The 17,764-nt window shown below is 42.4% G+C and overlaps 1 protein-coding gene across 1 annotated transcript; it reads right to left on the bottom strand.

Annotated features, from left to right (window-relative positions):
• Nucleotides 1-422: 422 nt before the first annotated feature.
• Nucleotides 423-17,224, bottom strand: txlnbb (taxilin beta b). The gene is made up of 10 exons (XM_029712824.1): nt 17,132-17,224; nt 15,206-15,446; nt 14,678-14,769; nt 8,506-8,676; nt 6,640-6,834; nt 4,428-4,547; nt 4,130-4,204; nt 3,882-3,974; nt 1,452-1,547; nt 423-1,140 (listed from the first exon to the last, which is right to left on the bottom strand). Exons 2-10 carry the CDS (start codon nt 15,435-15,437, stop codon nt 523-525), a joined length of 1,692 nt encoding a protein of 563 aa, XP_029568684.1. The 5' UTR covers nt 15,438-15,446; nt 17,132-17,224; the 3' UTR covers nt 423-522.
• Nucleotides 17,225-17,764: the final 540 nt, after the last annotated feature.

Genomic DNA, 17,764 nt, shown 5'->3' on the forward strand with positions numbered 1-17,764 from the left:
GAGAGCAATAACAGTAGATAATCTGTGTAACTTCTGTATGTGCTGTTCAAAGGTTAATATAATGTGAGGAATGAGATAATGTTGATTATTACTAAATGCATTGGCTGTAATAAAGTTGATCTCACAAAGGTGTTTACATTCAAAGTCAATGGTTCTCATTAGGAAAGGTAGCTATGCTAGATGCCTTACTGGTAGTTTCTCGTCCATAGTTCCTCAGCTTCCTTTTTCTTGTTCACAGAGAGGCTGGTGGTGAATAATAATCAATGTATTTGATTGTTTGGAAACATATTTGGTAATCATGTACAATAATAATCATTTAATCTATGTAGGCTAGAAGCTGCATCATCAGTGCCTGAAAGACTGGGCTTTAATTTAGTATCAGCACACAAGTGATTATAAATGATTTATGAATGGACAAGAGCATGTTTTTATTGTTTATTCTTAAAAATTCCATTCAAACAAGTTATGATCACATGGTCTCCATCTCTGATTGTAACCTACTGTAACTACACCGACCCTAGTCTAGTCAACTGACTCCATATCCCTATCTCTCTGCTCCTGGGCTTCGTCTTCTTCAGCTGCTGCGGCAGAAGAAGATGGGCTGGTGGTCTCCTCTGTCGTCTTGTCTCCGTTACACCCCTCTATGTGATTCTTCTCTGGGGCCTTGGTTGCCTCGTTACTGGCCTCTGGGGCCTCAGTGTGTCCATGTGGCTCTGTGGTGGTCTCCTCCTCTTCCTCGTTGTCAAAGAACTCAGGCGGCACGACGTTGGAAAGGGTGAAGGACATTTGAATCTCCTGTAGACGGGCCTTCTGGGCCTTCAGGTCGGCCAGCTCTCTGGTCAGGGGGGTTGCAGGAGCGGGATTTTCAGTAGCCGGAGTTACGACTGCGGGGGTCTCTATAGGAACAGGGGTTTCAATAGCCCTGGGTTTTTCAGAGGGTGTCTCACTGGGCTTTTCAGTAGCAGGTACCTCTGGATTCTCCTTCTCTTTTGTCTCCGATACACTGGTGGCAGCTGCTGGATTGGCTTCCTGGAGCTTATGAGAGAGACTGTTCCTCTCCTCCTGCAGTGCCCGGCACAGTTTCTCCAGCTTCTGAGTCTTCAAGGTGAACAGCTCAAACTCCTTCTCCTTCAAGGTTTTCTGAATGGGGTAAAAAGATACAGGGTGAGATTTGTATAGATAAATCATAGCCATCATAGCAAATGTCCTCCTATTCCCTATGTGGTGTCTATAGCCAATAGGGCTATGGTCAAGAGTAGTGCACTGCACCAGGGAATAGGGTGCCATTTGATATGCAGACACTATCTCCACCATGAGTCAAAGAAGAACTACAGTCATATTTAAGTCTTTGTTGCTTGTTTGTCTTTCATGTTTTTGATAGAGGGTGAACGTAAAAGCGCACTGAGTATTACAAAAAATGGATGAAACGTGTTTGGTCTGTATGGTCTTACGTCTGTGAGCATATCGATAAGAGCCTTGTTGCAGCCCTCGAAACGGCTTTTCCATTGAATAGACTCTTTCTCCAGCTTCCTCATCTTCTTGGACATCTACAAGACCAAAAAAAAAAAGACAGTTCAATTGAAAAGTAATCAACAAGGGGCTATGCGCTCTATGGAAAATAATGAACGACGTGGAAGGTGTGTTCCACGACACGCTTGCGGAGATCAACCATCCTTCCACGGAGTTGCATTATTTTCCAGAGAACGCAGAGCCCAGAGTTGGTTATCCCTGTTATACAATGGCTATAATTGAACACATTTGCCGCTAGAAATGTGTTCATTTGCAGGTAGAAATCTGTTAAACATCAACTGAATTAGATAGCAAGTTTACTAGATACGACAGTAACTGTTAGTTGCCTTGGTTACCGAACAAACAGACTTGCTAGTTTGGCTAACCAAACCATCTGTCCTAGCTTGCTATTATGAAAATCGAATTCAACAATACCAATGTTTTCAATTCGACTTTTGCTTTCAAAAGCAGCTCAAACATAGAACATGTAAGGATGAACTATAGCCATCTACCGTGCATTGTTTAAGCAATAAGGCACGAGGGGGTGGGGTATATTGGCCATAATACCACAAACCCCCGAGGTGCCTTATTACTATTATAAACTGGTTACCAACCTAATTAGAGAAGTAAAAATAAATGCTTTGTCATACCCGTGGTATGGTCTGATATACCACGGCTATCAGCCAATCAGCATTCATGGCTCGAACCACCCAGTTTATAAAAGGTATTATACAATGGGTGGGTCTAACCCTGAATGCTGTATGGTTAAAACTGCATTCCAGCATCTGGGTCTAACATGCTGACCAGACCACTCACATCGTGTGCATGTTGATTTTGTACATCCACACCAGATGCGATCAGGACACGCAGGTTGAAATATCAAAACAAACTCTGAACCAACTATATTCATTTGGGGACAGGTCGAAAAGCATTAAACATGTATTGCAATTTAGCTAGCTAGCTTGCTGTTGCTAGCTAATTTGTTCTGGGATATAAACATTGGGTTGTAATTTCACCTGGGTTGTTATTTTACCTGAAATGCACAAGGTACTCTACTCCGACAATTAATCCACAGATAAATGGATAAACCGAGTTTGTTTCTAGTAATCTCTAAAAACCAATGAGGAGATGGGAGAAGCGGGACTTGCAGCGCATCAAGCTTCACAAATAGAAACCAGTTTTATTTTAGCGCCTGGCTACGCAGACGCTCGTTGACGCGCGCGAGCAGTGTGAGTGCAATGATTGAATAACATGTATGTGTACATTTCTTTTGCAATGCTCACACGCGATGCGGGCTGTGTGGTCAGCATGTAAGGCACTACAGACCCAGATTCGATCCCAGGCTGTGTCGCAGCCGGCTGTGACCGGGAGACCCATGAGGCGGCGCACAATTGGCCCAGCGTCATCCGGCTTAGGGGTGGGTTTGGCCTGCCAGGGTGTCCTTGTCCCATCGCGCTCTAGCGACTCCTTATGGCGAGCCTGGTGCATGCACTCTGACTTCGGTCAACAACAGTTGTACGGTGTTTCCTCCAACACATTGGTGCAGGCTGGCTTACGGGTTTAGCGAGCAGTGTGTCAAGAAGCAGTGCAGCTTGGCAGGGTCATGTTTCGGAGGCTCTCGTGGCTCTCGACCTTTGTCTCTCCCGAGTTCGTAGGGGAGTTGCAGCGATGGCACAAGACTGTAACTACCAATTGGATATTTTTTTTATTAAGAAAACACATTCCAGCCGGTGTCTATTCCACAAGTTACCACCAGCTAAATCTATGATGTTAAAATGCCTATTTACTCTGGTCCATCTGACTGCGTAATCCACTGTCTCATCAGCCCAGCCAGGCAATTTATAAACTTGATCTCCACTATAAAAAGCATCTAGACATTATCTCACATTTCTTTTAGACTAACATTTAGTTTTCAACAGCGGAAATTTGTATAAACCTTGCTTTCTGTCTCTCCGACTTTTGCAACATTGTTTCAATATTCAAATTCGATCTCCAGCTGTCCCATAGTAATGAACGTGTTGGGACGAGACAGACAGGCATGCAGCGTTTCTCAGCCAGTCAAAATCATGAATCAGCTGCCATCATTTATGGGTATATACAAAGAAATGTCAATTGAAAAAAGGTCAAACAAAACAAAGTGCAGCTAGTTTGCAGTCTTTCCAGCTTCAGTTTGACACCAGCTTCTCAGGCATTGTCACTTCAATAATGCAAGCTCTAGAATGCCCTTAGAGCCAATCAGATATTAGTATTCAACAATGCCATGGTATAAATAAATGGAATGTATTTGTGCCATGGCAACACCATTGATCTCATATAAGATTATACATAAGGTCATCACTATAGGGGATTACTGAGAGTAAGACTTTGGCTACCTTCTCCATGTCCTGTCTGAAGCTGGCGTACACTCCATTGCTCTTTGACACAGTCCCCTGGATTTCATCAAACTTTTCGGAGTACATGGAAATCTGGAGGGAGAAATGAGAAAGTTAAGTTTGTGCAGCAGTATGTAAAAGAGAGAGAGAGAGGGTAGGGGAGACAGACAGAGAGAGATAGAGGGGAGACAGAGTGGGAGAGAGAGAGAGGGAAGACAGACAGAGATAAAGAAACTGTCTCCATTTACCTGGGCCTGCATCCCTTCCTCTTGTTCTTTCAGAATCTGCACCTTCACCTGCGACCGTGCAGCCTTATTTATCAACTTCAAAAAATGTAAAATGAAAATATATCAGTTGTGAATTCTTTGCCTTGTCACTGAATAACATTTTTCCATTATGTTCTGTCATGTGTGTAGCTTATTCCAAGCACTGATCTTCAATAATAGACAGTATATGAATACACTGTATGTGATGAAACTCTTCTCATCGTCAGTCAATATGACCTGAAAATAAAATAGTTTTAAATTGTGTAAGATGCTAACTTACGTGGTCTTTCTCTCGCTTGTGCTTCTCCTCTCCCTCTGCAATGATCATGTTTGCCTGTTCAAGTTTGGTTTCCAACAGCTTCTGCTGCAGGTCTCTATGTTTGAACACCTTTTCCAGGTTCTGTGAGGTAACAAGAGGTAGATTGGATCACTTTCACTGAAACAAACACTACAACATTTCCACAGTAAAAGAGTGGCAAGGGCTGGTTTGTATCATTGGTCTATTCCTAGTGGTAACATTCTTGCTTGAAAGGTGAACTTTGACATCCATAACCGAGCCAAGCTCATCAGACACTAACAATAATGAGAAATGAGACAAATGAACCACTGAGCATGCCCTTGACTCAAGGAGGAGCAAGCTTATATTGTCACACAGTGACCCCTATTGTTGCATGGGCCTGTTGTGTTCAATCATGATGGGTTTCTATATCAGTTGAGTATTGAATTGAATGTAAGTGTGTGAAATGTGTGTGATGTGAAGTGTGTGTGATGTGAAGTGTGTGTGATGGAAGTTAGAAAGAGACACAAAAGTTGTGTACAAATTAATACTAACATTGTAACATTTGTTTTACTTTAAAGCATCTTTGAGATTATCATTGAAATGAAAAACACTATTTAAAATACATGTGTGATTGTGTGTTAATAGACCAGTCAAAAGTCTGGGCACACCTACTCAGAGTTTTTCTGAATTTTTTTACTATTTTCTACATTGTAGAATAATAATGAAGACATCAAAACTATGGAATCATGTAGTAACCAAAAAAGTGTTAAACAAATCAAAATATTTTTTTTAAATGAGATTCTTCAAAGTAGCCACCATTTTCCTTGATGACAGCTTTTCATACTCTTGGCATTCTCTCAACCAGCTTCATGAGGTAGTCACCTGGAATGCATTTCAATTAACAGGTGTGCCTTTTTAAGTTAATTTCTTTCCTTCTTAATGCAATGAGCCAATCAGTTGTGTTGTGACAAGGTAGGGGTGGTATAGAGAAGATAGCCCTATTTGGTAAAAGACCAAGTCCATATTATGGCAAGAACAGCTCAAATAAGCAAAGAGAAACGACAGTCCATCATTACTTGAAGACGTGAAGGTCAGTCAATGCGGAAATTTCAAGAACTTTGAAAGTGTCTTCAAGGGCAGTCGCAAAAATCATCAAGCGCTATGATGAAACTGGCTCTAATGAGGACCGCCACAGGAAAGGAAGACCCAGAGTTACCTCTGCTGCAGAGGATAAGTTCATTAGAGGTAACTGCACCTCTGATTGCAGCCCAAATAAATGCTTTACAGAGTTGAAGTAGCAGACACATCTCAACATCAACTGTTCAGAGGAGAATGCGGGAATCAGGCCTTCATGGTCGAATTACTGCAAAGAAACCACTACTAAAGGACACCAATAAGAAGAATAGACTTGCTTGGGCCAAGAAACAAAAGCAATGGACATTAGACCAGTTGAAATCTGTCCTTTGGTCTGATAAGTCCAAATTTGAAATTTTTGGTTCCAACCGTCGTGTCTTTGTGAGACGCAGAGTAGGTGAACAGATGATCTCCGCATGTGTGGTTCCCACCATGAAGCATGGAGGAGGAGGTGTGATGGTGTGGGGGTGCTTTGCTGGTGACACTGTCAGGGATCTTTTTAGAATTCAAGGCACACTTAACCAGCATGGCTACCACAGCATTCTGCATCGATACACCATTCCATCTGGTTTGCGCTTAATGGGACTATCATTTGTTTTTCAACAGGACAATGACCCAACACACCTCCAGGCTGTGTAGGGGCTATTTGACCAAGGAGAGTGATGGAGTGCTGCATCAGATGATCTGGCCTCCACAATCATGCGACCTCAACCCAATTGAGATGGTTTGGGATGAGTTGGACCACAGAATGAAGGAAAAGCAGCCAACCAGTGCTCAGCATATGTGGGAACTCCTTCAAGAATGCCAAGAGTGTGCAAAGCAGTTTTCAAGGCAAAGGATGGCTACTTTGAAGAATCTAAAATCTAAGATAGATTTTGATTTGTTTAACACTTTTTTGGTTACTACATGATTCCATATGTGTTATTTCATACTTTTGATGTCTTCACTATTATTCTACTATGTATAAAATTGTAAAAAATAAAGCAAAAACCTTGAACATTTGACTAATACTGTAACTAAACATATTCAGTTTAAACTGCACTATATGCTCCAGAGAGTTTGTAACAGGACTCCATACTGCCTCTCTTGCGTCGTATTGGGAGATGAGGCTCTTAAGTTTCTCTGCCAGGTCGGTGTTCTCCTGACACAGCTTGGTGTTGCGGGTACTGTGCTCCTCGATCTGGGCCTGGATGTCCGTCAGCGTGCTCTGGAAGTGAGTGGTGATATCCTTCCTCTTCAGGTCGTCCTCCCTACACCTCTGGAGGGTTTCCTCCTGAACAATCACAGAATACAAGATGATGCACCATTAGGGTTTGTCCCCAATGGCACCTTATTCCCTATGTATTGCACTACCTTTGACCAGGCTCTGGTCAAAAGTAGTGCACTACATAGGGAAAGTGTGCCATTTGGACTCCCAGACAATCTCATGTAAGGAGTGAATACACAGACAGTGTATTCACATACTAACCATACACCTGCCATATAATTTTAACTTAGTGAGGGCCACTGGTTGTTGCATCAGACCAGGGTCAAATAAATATGTAAAAGTATTTGAGATGCGCTTGATTTAGCTTGGAGTTTGAACATTCAAGGCTAATCCATTGGTTCCATTTTAAAGGGCAAAGTAAATCAATAGCAGTTCAGGTATTTCAAAGTAGTATTTGATACAATTCTGGTTGGCGGTACTAGTGAGAGGAGAGCCTCACCTTGGACATGTTACACAGAGTGTTATGGGTACTGAGGTACACTATATGTACAAAAGTATGTGGACACCCCTTCAAATTAGTGGATTTGGCTATTTCAGCCCCACCCGTTGTTGACAGGTGTATAAAATCGAGCACACAGCCATGTGATCTCCATTGACAAACATTGGCAGTAGAATGGACTTACTGAAAAGCTCAGTGACTTTCAATGTGGCACTGTCATAGAATGCCACCTTTCCAACAAGTCAGTTGGTCAAATTTCAGCCCTGCTAGAGCTGCTCCGGTCAACTGTAAGTCCTGTTATTGTGAAGTGGAAACGCCTAGGAGCAACAACGGCTCAGCCGCGAAGTGGTAGGCCACACAAGCTCACAGAACGGGCCGCCGAGTACTGAAGCATGTAGCTCATAAAAATTGTCTGTCTTCGGTTGCAACACTCCCGACCGTATTCCAAACTGCCTCTGGAAGCAACATCAGCACAAGAACTGTTTGTCGGGAGCTTCATGAAATGGGTTTCCATTGCCGAGCAGCCACACACAAGCCTAAGATCACCATGAGCAATGCCAAGCATCGGCTGGAGTGGTGTAAAGCTCGCCGCCATTGGACTCTGGAGCAGTGGAAACAAGTTCTCTGGATTGATGAATCACGCTTCACAATCTGGCAGTCCGACGGACAAATCTGGGCTTGGCAGATCCCAGGAGAATAATGGTCTGGGGCTGTTTTTCATGGTTTGGGCTAGGCCCCTTAGTTCCAGTGATGGGAAATCTTAACATTACAGCATACAATGACATTCTAGACGATTCTGTGCTTGCAACTTTGTGGCAACAGTTTGGAGAAGGCCCTTTCCTGTTTCAGCATAACAAACCACAAAGCGAGGTCCATGCAGAAATGATTTGTCGAGATCGATGTTGAAGAACTTGACTGGCCTGCACAGAGCCCTGACCTCAACCTTATCAAACACCTTTGGGATGAATTGGAACTGCGAGCCAGGCCTAATCGCCCAACATCAGTGCCCAACCTCACTCATTTTCTTGTGGCTGAATGGAAGCAAGTCCCAGCAGCAATGTTCCAACATCTAGTAGAAAGCCTTCCCAGAAGAGTGGAGGCTGTCATAGCAGCAAAGGGAGGACCAACTCCATATTAATGCCCATGATTTTGGAATGAGATGTTCGACGAGCAGGTGTCCACATACTTTTGTAGTGTAGTGTCATGTAGTGTAAATCATGCTACAATGAGAGGCTCACCTTGAGGGTCTTGTTGTGTCTCTGCAGCTCCCTACACAGGGACTCCAACTTGCTGCGGGCCAGAACAGCCCTGCTGTGTTCACTCTGGAGCTGGTCCTTCTCTTTCATCACCTGGAGAAGCTTCTTCTGCAGAAACTTCAGCTGCTTCTGGTCACCCCGGTGTTCATCCAGCTACACACACACACACACACACACACACACACACGCACACATACATCATTTTTCCTCTTCACAAACAAAACAAATCTATGTAGTATAAAGTGCATTCAGAAAGTATTCAGACCCCTTAACTTTTTCCACACTTTGTTACGTTATAGCCTTTTTTTTCTCATCAATCTACACACAATTCCCCATAATGACAAAGCAAAAACAGGTTTTTGAATTTTTTGCAAATAAAAAACAGAAATAACTTTTTTACATCAGTATTCAGACCCTTTGCTAAAAAAATCGAAATTGAGCTCAGCTGCATCCTGTTTCCATTGATCATCCTTGAGATGTTTCTACAACTTGATTTGAATCCACCTGTGGTAAATTCAATTGATTGGACATGATTTGGAAAGATGATTTGGAAAGGCACACACCTGTTTATATAATATCCCACAGTTGAAAATGCACGTCAGAGCAAAAACCAAGCCATGAGGTCGAATAAATTGTCCGTAGAGCTCCGAGTCAGGATTGTGTCAAGGCACAGATCTGGGGTAAGGTTACCAAAACATTTCTGCAGCATTGAAGGTCCCCAAAAACACAGTGGCCTCCATCATTCTTAAATGGAAGAAGTTTGGAACCACTAAGACTTCCTAGAGCTGGCCGCCTGGCCAAACTGAGCAATCGGGGGAGAAGGGCCTTGGTCAGGGAAGTGACCAAGAACCTGACCGTCACTCTGTCAGAGCTCTAGAGTTCATCTGTGGAGATGGGAGAACCTTCCAGAAGGAAAACCATCTCTGCAGCACTCCACCAATCAGGCATTTAGGGTAGAGTGGCCAGATGGAAGCCACTCCTTAGTAAAAGGCACATGGCAGCCCGCTTGGAGTTTGCCAAAAGGCACCTAAAGGTCTCTCAGACCATGAGAAACAAGATTCTCTGGTCTGATGAAACCAAGATTGAACTCTTTGGCTTGAGTGCCAAGCATTATGTCTGGAGGAAACCTGGCACCATCCCTACGGTGAAGCATGGTGGTAGCAGCATCATGCTGTGGGGATGTTTTTCAGTTGCAGGGACTGGGAGACTAGTCAGGATCGAGGGAAAGATGAATGGAGCAAAGAGATCCTTGATGAAAACCTGCTCCAGAGCGCTCAGGACCTCAGACTGGGGCGAAGGTTCACCTTCCAACAGGACAACGACCCTAAGCACACAGCCAAGACAACGCAGGAGTGGCTTCAGGACAAGTCTCTGAATGTCCTTGAGTGGCCCAGACAGAGCCCGGACTTGAATCCGATCTAACATCTCTGGAGAAACCTGAAAATAGCTGTGGGAAGGCTTTCTGTGAAAAATGGGTACATTTTATTTATTTTTTTTAAATAAAAAAGTAAGAAAATAACTGTACAGTGACGCTCCCCATCCAACCTGGCAGAGCCTGAGAGGATCTGCAGAGAAGAATGGCAGAAACTCTTCAAATACAGTTGTGCCAAGCTTGTAGCGTCATACCCAAGAAGACTCTAGGCTGTAATCGCTGCCAAAGGTGCTTCAACAAAGTACTGAGTAAAGGGTCTGAATACTCATGTAAATGTGATATTTCGTTAATTTTTTTGCAAAAATGTCTAAAAACCTGTTTTCACTTTGTCATTGTGGGGTATTGTGTGTAGATTGATGAGGGGAAAAAATATTTAATCCATTTTACAATAAGTCTGTAACGTAACAAAATGTGTAAAAAGTCAAGTGGTCTGAATACTTTCTGAATGCACTGTATGTCTAGACCAGAGATGGCCCCCCTTTTGAAAACCCTCGGATTAAATGTTTTATTTATTTGGAACTCTGTCGGGGTCTCTGCTTAATGTTGCGAAATATAATAGTAGAATACACAAGGTGCAATTTCAAAATGTTGTTGTGCATTAGCAGTTCCCTCTTGTTATGTCAGTCACTGGTAGTCACTCAATTAGCCTATGTCAGCTAACATTTTTTAGATTAGTACGTTAGTCTAGCGGCAAGCTATCTAAATTTGGTAATCCCGGTTGAATTACCACCCGGGGGGACCGGATTAGTTTTATTAGTCAGTTTCACTCAGATATCACACTAAGAACTACAAACATTTCTCTCCACTGTCATGACGTGCCCTGTGGGAAGGATCATAGCCCCCTCTCTCTCTCTCTCTCTCTCTCTCTCTCTCTCTCTCTCTCTCTCTCTCTCTCTCTCTCTCTCTCTCTCTCTCTCTCTCTCTCTCTGTCTCTGTCTCTGTCTCTCTCTCTCTCTCTCTCTCTCTCTCTCTCTCTCTCTCTCTCTCTCTCTCTCTCTCTCTCTCTCTCTCTCTCCCTCGCCACAGTTTTGTGACTTTATGACTGGTCATAAATACTGGGTAGAAACTACCATGCAGTATTCAGAGAGAGAGAACAAAATACTTCACTTGGCCAAACTCCTAAATCTTCAAAAGGGGAGAATTAAAAAATATTTCTACTTTTGAGAATGTGGGAATGATCCGTGGACACTTAATTAAGGGACAGTCATGTTGAGTGTGTTTCATTTGGTGATCTCAAGAAGGACAGGAAACACACATAACTGTATCTCTTAAAGTGTACATTTCCCAGCAGTCAGGTTTACATCTAAATATTGTGAAACGTATGTGATTAAACATGAAACTATTTGTGAAAAGATGTAATGTGATGTTAACCTTCTAAATGAGAGTATGGGTTTTTCATGTAAAGTTAATCAAATCAATGGCCACGCCCACGTGAGCATAGACATTACGTCGGCTTCATGGAACCGCCCTTTTCTACTGAAACGTATAAAACCCACTGCTGATGAAATCCACACCAGACCACGCAAACCCCGGTGTAAGCTAAGGTTGCAGATGGTTGAATTTCTCAGACCAAAACATGCCGGGTGACGCTGGTGTGTTGTGGTTTAAACTGCAACTCTACCAAAGGACAAGACTATACCACGTGGAGCATTGGCTACACGACTGGAAATGGTTCAACTCTGAGACTATCGATCCCTACAGAATAAAGCAAATCTTAGACGTATAATTACTAGTCTGCAGCTAGAAATTACGTAAGTCTAGAACGAGAATACTGACAACTGCCGAAGCATCTATCTATGAGAACATTTCTGAATGCTACTCTGAAGTATACATTCTAACCATCTACAACCACAAAATACTTTGTGACTTGAATGAAAGTTAACCAGAGACTCTGATGAACCCTGCAGGACGATCGAGGATTCCAACAGAGAAGACAACATTCTGGGTGTAAATATATATACATTGCAATTTCTTTTCGAATGAGCGGTCGTTCATGTAAAGTATTAGCAATTTCTATGACTGTAGTAATCCTCTATGAATTTCCCGCTCCTGAACTGCCACACCCCTTTTCTTTGTCTACCAAGCCGTCATATCGGTTTCGTCCTCTAGGGACTTTTCTTTGTCTACCAAGCCGTCACATCGGTTTCGTCCTCTAGGGACTTTTCTTTGTCTACCAAGCCGTCACATCGGTTTCATCCTCTAGGGACTTTTCTTTGTCTACCAAGCCGTCACATCGGTTTCATCCTCTAGGGACTTTTCTTTGTCTACCAAGCCGTCACATCGGTTTCATCCTCTAGGGACTTTTCTTTGTCTACCAAGCCGTCATATCGGTTTCATCCTCTAGGGACTTTTCTTTGTCTACCAAGCCGTCACATCGGTTTCATCCTCTAGGGACTTTTCTTTGTCTACCAAGCCGTCACATCGGTTTCATCCTCTAGGGACTTTTCTTTGTCTACCAAGCCGTCACATCGGTTTCGTCCTCTAGGGACTTTTCTTTGTCTACCAAGCCGTCACATCGGTTTCATCCTCTAGGGACTTTTCTTTGTCTACCAAGCCATCATATCGGTTTCATCCTCTAGGGACTTTTCTTTGTCTACCAAGCCGTCACATCGGTTTCGTCCTCTAGGGACTTTTCTTTGTATCATGTAGGAACCCAATGTATGAACTGATTGTGTGTGTTTTCATGTGTTTCTGTGATTTGATTAGTTAATTAGTAAACAAATAATTAAGCCAATTTGTATATCGCTGATTCATAATTTAAGATAGGGTTCATGCAGATAACCAAGAATTTTATGACATTTGGAATGAGACTGACGGAAGGTAAAGATTAATAATCATTAATAGAAGACTGTACTCGATAAGATATGAAAATATCTGAAGAGTCGATTCGGGAAATAGAGAGTATAAACATTTTGCCTTGGTGCCCCGACTTCCTAGTTGATGAAAGTTTACATGATTAGCTTAATCACATAATAATAATTACACATAGAGAATTGATTTGATAAAATAACAGTCTTCACGTTTAATGATAGTAAAGACACAACACCACCCTATGGCAAAATGTGCAGAATTGCAGGAAATGTGTTGTAAAACAGCAGATCTTCCTCTCCATCCCATGATAAAACGAGTAGAATTGTATGAAATTAGTTATAAAATTGCAAAATCTTCTCTCTGCCCATGGCAAAATGTGTAGAATTTCAGCAAGCTCACTATTAAACTGCAACATTTTCTCTATGACCCATGGCAAAATGTGTAGAATTTCAGCCAACTCACTTTAAAACCGCAACATTTTCTCTATGCCCCATGGCAAAATGTGTAGAATTGCACAATATAAACTCTACATGTGGGTACGCAGACCCGCGAGCAACTGAGGCCCCTCATGATGAGTTCAGAAGTTTTGTGGCCCCCCACCCCCATCAAAGTTGCCTATGACTGGTCTAGACCAATGATATGGAAGTGGTTGGCAGCCTGTTAGATACATGCATCTATGCTTCACTACGAATAATATTAATTATATTTAGAAGGAAAGGATCATGGAAAAGTACATGGGCAAAGATCACGTCTAGTTCCCTTCTACACGCCACAGCACCCTACCTCTGGGGCATGGATCAATACTACCTCTGGGGCATGGATCAATACTACCTCTGGGGCATGGATCAATACTACCTCTGGGGCATGGATCAGCACTACCTCTGGGGCATGGATGAACACTACCTCTGGGGCATGGATCAATACTACCTCTGGGGCATGGATCAACACTACCTCTGGGGCATGGATCAACACTACATCTGGGGCATGGATCAACACTACCTCTGGGGCATGGATCAATACTACCTCTGGGGCATGGATCAATACTACCTCTGGGGCATGGATCAATACTACCTCTGGGGCATGGATCAATACTACCTCTGGGGCATGGATCAATACTACCTCTGGGGCATGGATCAATACTACCTCTGGGGCATGGATCAATACTACCTCTGGGGCATGGATCAATACTACCTCTGGGGCATGGATCAACACTACCTCTGGGGCATGGATCAATACTACCTCTGGGGCATGGATCAACACTACCTTTGGGGCATGGATCAATACTACCTCTGGGGCATGGATCAACACTACCTCTGGGAAGTGGTGTAAAGTACTTAGGTAAATATACTTTAAAGTACTACTTAAGTCGTTTTTTGGGGTATCTGTACTTTACTATTTATATTTTTGAGAACTTTTACTTTTTGACAAATTGTGTACTTTTTCCAAAATACATTTTCCCCGACACCCAAAAGGAAAATGGTCTAATTCACACACTTATCAAGAGAACATCCCTGGTCATCCCTACTGCCTCTGATCTGTCGGACTCACTAAACACATGCTTGGTTTGTAAATGATGTCTGAGTGTTTCAACTGGCTATCCATAAATTAAAAAACAACAAGAAAATGGTGCCATCTGGTTTGCTTAACATAAGGAACTTAAAATAATTTATACTTTTATTTTTACTTTTGATATGCATGTATATTTTAGCAATTACATTTACTTTTGATACTTAAGTATATTTAAAACCAAATACTTTTAGACTTTTACTCAAGTAGTATTTTACTAGGTGACTTTCACTTTTACTTGAGTAATTTTCTATTAAGATATCTTTACTTTTACTCAAGTATGACAATTGGGTACTTTTTCCATCAGCACTAACTCTGAGGCATGGATCAGCATGCTCCGCTCACCAGCTCAGCATGTTTCTTGATGATGGCCTCCAGTTTCTGCTCTGGAGTGCCGAGCTTGTTCAAACTCTGCATCAATAGCATGGCCTCTTTACCTGAATAGAGATCATGTTATAGTACAGTTAATAACACAAAAACTATCGATACACTGTAACGCTACACCTATTGATACACTGTAACACAAAAACTATTGATACACTGTAACACTACAACTATTGATACACTGTAACACTACAACTATTGATACACTGTAACACTACAACTATTGATACACTAACACTAGAACTATTGATACACTGTAACACTACAACAATTGATACACTGTAACACTACAACTATTGATACACTGTAACACTACAACTATTGATACACTGTAACACTACAACTATTGATACACTGTAACACTACAACTATTGATACACTGTAACACTACAACTATTGATACACTGTAACACTACAACTATTGATACACTGTAACACTACAACTATTGATGCTGAATACAACCAAAGAAGAAGAAGAAAAGAACCCACCAAGACTTTTGAGCATCTTCTTCTCCAGTTTCTGGTCCTTGGCGGAGCTCTTCTTAGTGACCTGCTCCTTCAGCGCCTCCTCTTCCACCTCCTCCTGCTCCGTGGGCTCCTCACTGGCCTCCTGGTAGGTACTGATGATGTCCTCTAGCTGCTTGCTCAAGTCCTCTGTCAAGTCCACCTGACCCTGGCCCTGGGCCGGCTCCTCCTGGCCACTCACCTGACAAGTCTCCATTCTGATAGACTAGCAACGAGAGAGAATGATACAGCATAGAATTAGAATGACTAAAACGAATGTGGTTATGTTCTAGTTCAGTGTTTCCATGAAAGATGGTCATTAATGAGACAAAACCTAGAGACTATGCGCTATTACACACGCTCACGATGCAAATCCCCCGACTGGTTCCTCATGTTCAGGTAATAAAAGCAATAAAATATGCTGAGTGTACCAAGCATTAGGAACACCTTCCTAATATTGAGTTGCACTCCCCGTTTGCCCTCAGCACAGTCTTAACTAGTTGGGCATGGACTCTCCAAGGTGTCGAAAGGGTTCCACAGGGATGCTGGCCCATGTTGACTCCAATGCTTCCTACATTTGAGTCAAGTTGGCTGGATGTCCTTTGGGTGGAGGACCATTCCAGATACACACGGGAAATGGGTGAGCGTGAAAAACCCATCAGCATTGCAGCCCTTGACACACTCAAACAGGTGCGCCTGGCACCTACTATCATACCCTGTTCAAAGGCATTCACCCTCTGAATGGCACACATGCACAATCCGTGTCTCAATTGTCTCAAGGCTTAAAAATCGTTCTTTAACTTGTCTCCTTCACTTCATCTACACTGATTGAAGTGGATTTAACAAGTGACATCAATAAGGGATCATAGCTTTCACCTAGATTCTCCTGGTCAGTCTGTCATAGAAAGAGCAGGTGTTCCTAATGTTTTGTCCACTCAGTGTATACTAATATACTTCTACTATTATACTACTGTATAAGGGGAAAACATTCAAGCCAAGGTCAATCCAAACTTCAACAGAATAGCTTTAACATAATCTTTTCCAATATTATTAAAACTGTTTTCTCGTGATTTGTATCTATTTAATGAGCCTAAATGACATAGTCAATCAGATTCACAACTTATAAAATATCAACTGAAGTCTGGTGGTAGAGCTTGACTGTGGCCTGTTTATGTGCATATAATTAGTCTGCTGCCTGTGTGCAAAGCCTCTACTCATTCTCCACTTCCCGCTGCTCAGTGCTTTCACAGGCAGAGCTGAGTTGTCAGAGCACTTGCCACCTGTTCTGGGCACACATGCTATTTTAGGAACTTCTTAATATGGTCATGTTATTTATTTATTTCAAAACCTCACTTTTGTTGGTGTAAATTGTAGTAGTATATGGATTGATGAAACTAATACCAGCACTTGAAATACCCAGAACAGTGACAACACAACAGAGCTGGAGTTGCATTTTACCCAGAAGAAGTAACACATCTATTTTAATTGTAATACTATATTCCACAGCTTCTTGTCTAAAAATGGGACACTTTTGCATGTGTATGTATTTCTAATGAATCTTTCAGATAGAGCAGTGTGATAGGACATCGACCTCCAAGCAGCCTGCCTAATCCATTCCAAGAAAGACTTTTGGAACCAAACACTAATTTGATACAATACTAGGCCTATATTGTAATTGACAAGTTCACATAAAAATGTTGAAGAACAAGTGGTCCACCGTAACACAAACTGTACACTACTTCACGAATATGACAAATCTGTTACCCATTCCAAAAACAATAGCTTATCCAAAATACTTTCAAACAATCCCTACAATGCCACAAGAAGACAGGAAACATATACCCATGAAAATACTTCCGTCTACATCACCCCAAACACAAAACGCATACGAGATACTGAACTGATTCTTACCAGAAGGTCCTGGGTATATGAGAACGAAAAGGAGAAGTGAGAAGGAGGAAAAGAGCGAGAGAGAGAGGGGTGGGGGGTCTTGCCCACATATAGAACAGCTGTGATAAGACCTCAAAATAAACCCCAGGGACACAACTGACACAAACACAGAGAGAGAGACAGGGGACCATACTGACACCAATAGTGAGAGAGACAGGAGAACATACTGACACCAATAGAGAGAGAGAGAGACAGGGGAACATATTGACACCAATAGAGAGAGAGACAGGGGAACATACTGACACCAATAGAGAGAGAGAGACAGGGGAACATACTGACACCAATAGAGAGAGAGAGACAGGGGAACATACTGACACCAATAGAGAGAGAGACAGGGGAACATACTGACACCAATAGAGAGAGAGAGACAGGGGAACATACTGACACCAATAGAGAGAGAGAGACAGGGGAACATACTGACACCAATCGAGAGAGAGAGACAGGGGAACATACTGACACCAATAGAGAGAGAGACAGGGGAACATACTGACACCAATAGAGAGAGCGACAGGGGAACATACTGACACCAATAGAGAGAGAGACAGGGGAACATACTGACACCAGTAGAGAGAGAGAGACAGGGGAACATACTGA

Source organism: Salmo trutta, chromosome 25 (assembly GCF_901001165.1).
Source record: "Salmo trutta chromosome 25, fSalTru1.1, whole genome shotgun sequence".
NCBI classification, from domain to species: Eukaryota; Metazoa; Chordata; class Actinopteri; order Salmoniformes; family Salmonidae; genus Salmo; species Salmo trutta.

What these genes read in the sequence shown, in the direction of transcription:
- txlnbb (XM_029712824.1), bottom strand. Translation starts at nt 15,437, where the DNA reads ATGGAGACTTGTCAGGTGAGTGGCCAGGAGGAGCCGGCCCAGGGCCAG. An exon ending in TCAAGAAACATGCTGAGCTG is followed by an intron (nt 8,677 to 14,677) that starts GTGAGCGGAGCA and finishes GTGTGTGTGTAG; the next exon opens with CTGGATGAACACCGGGGTGA. An exon ending in AGGAAGGGATGCAGGCCCAG is followed by an intron (nt 3,975 to 4,129) that starts GTAAATGGAGAC and finishes TTCTCCCTCCAG; the next exon opens with ATTTCCATGTACTCCGAAAA.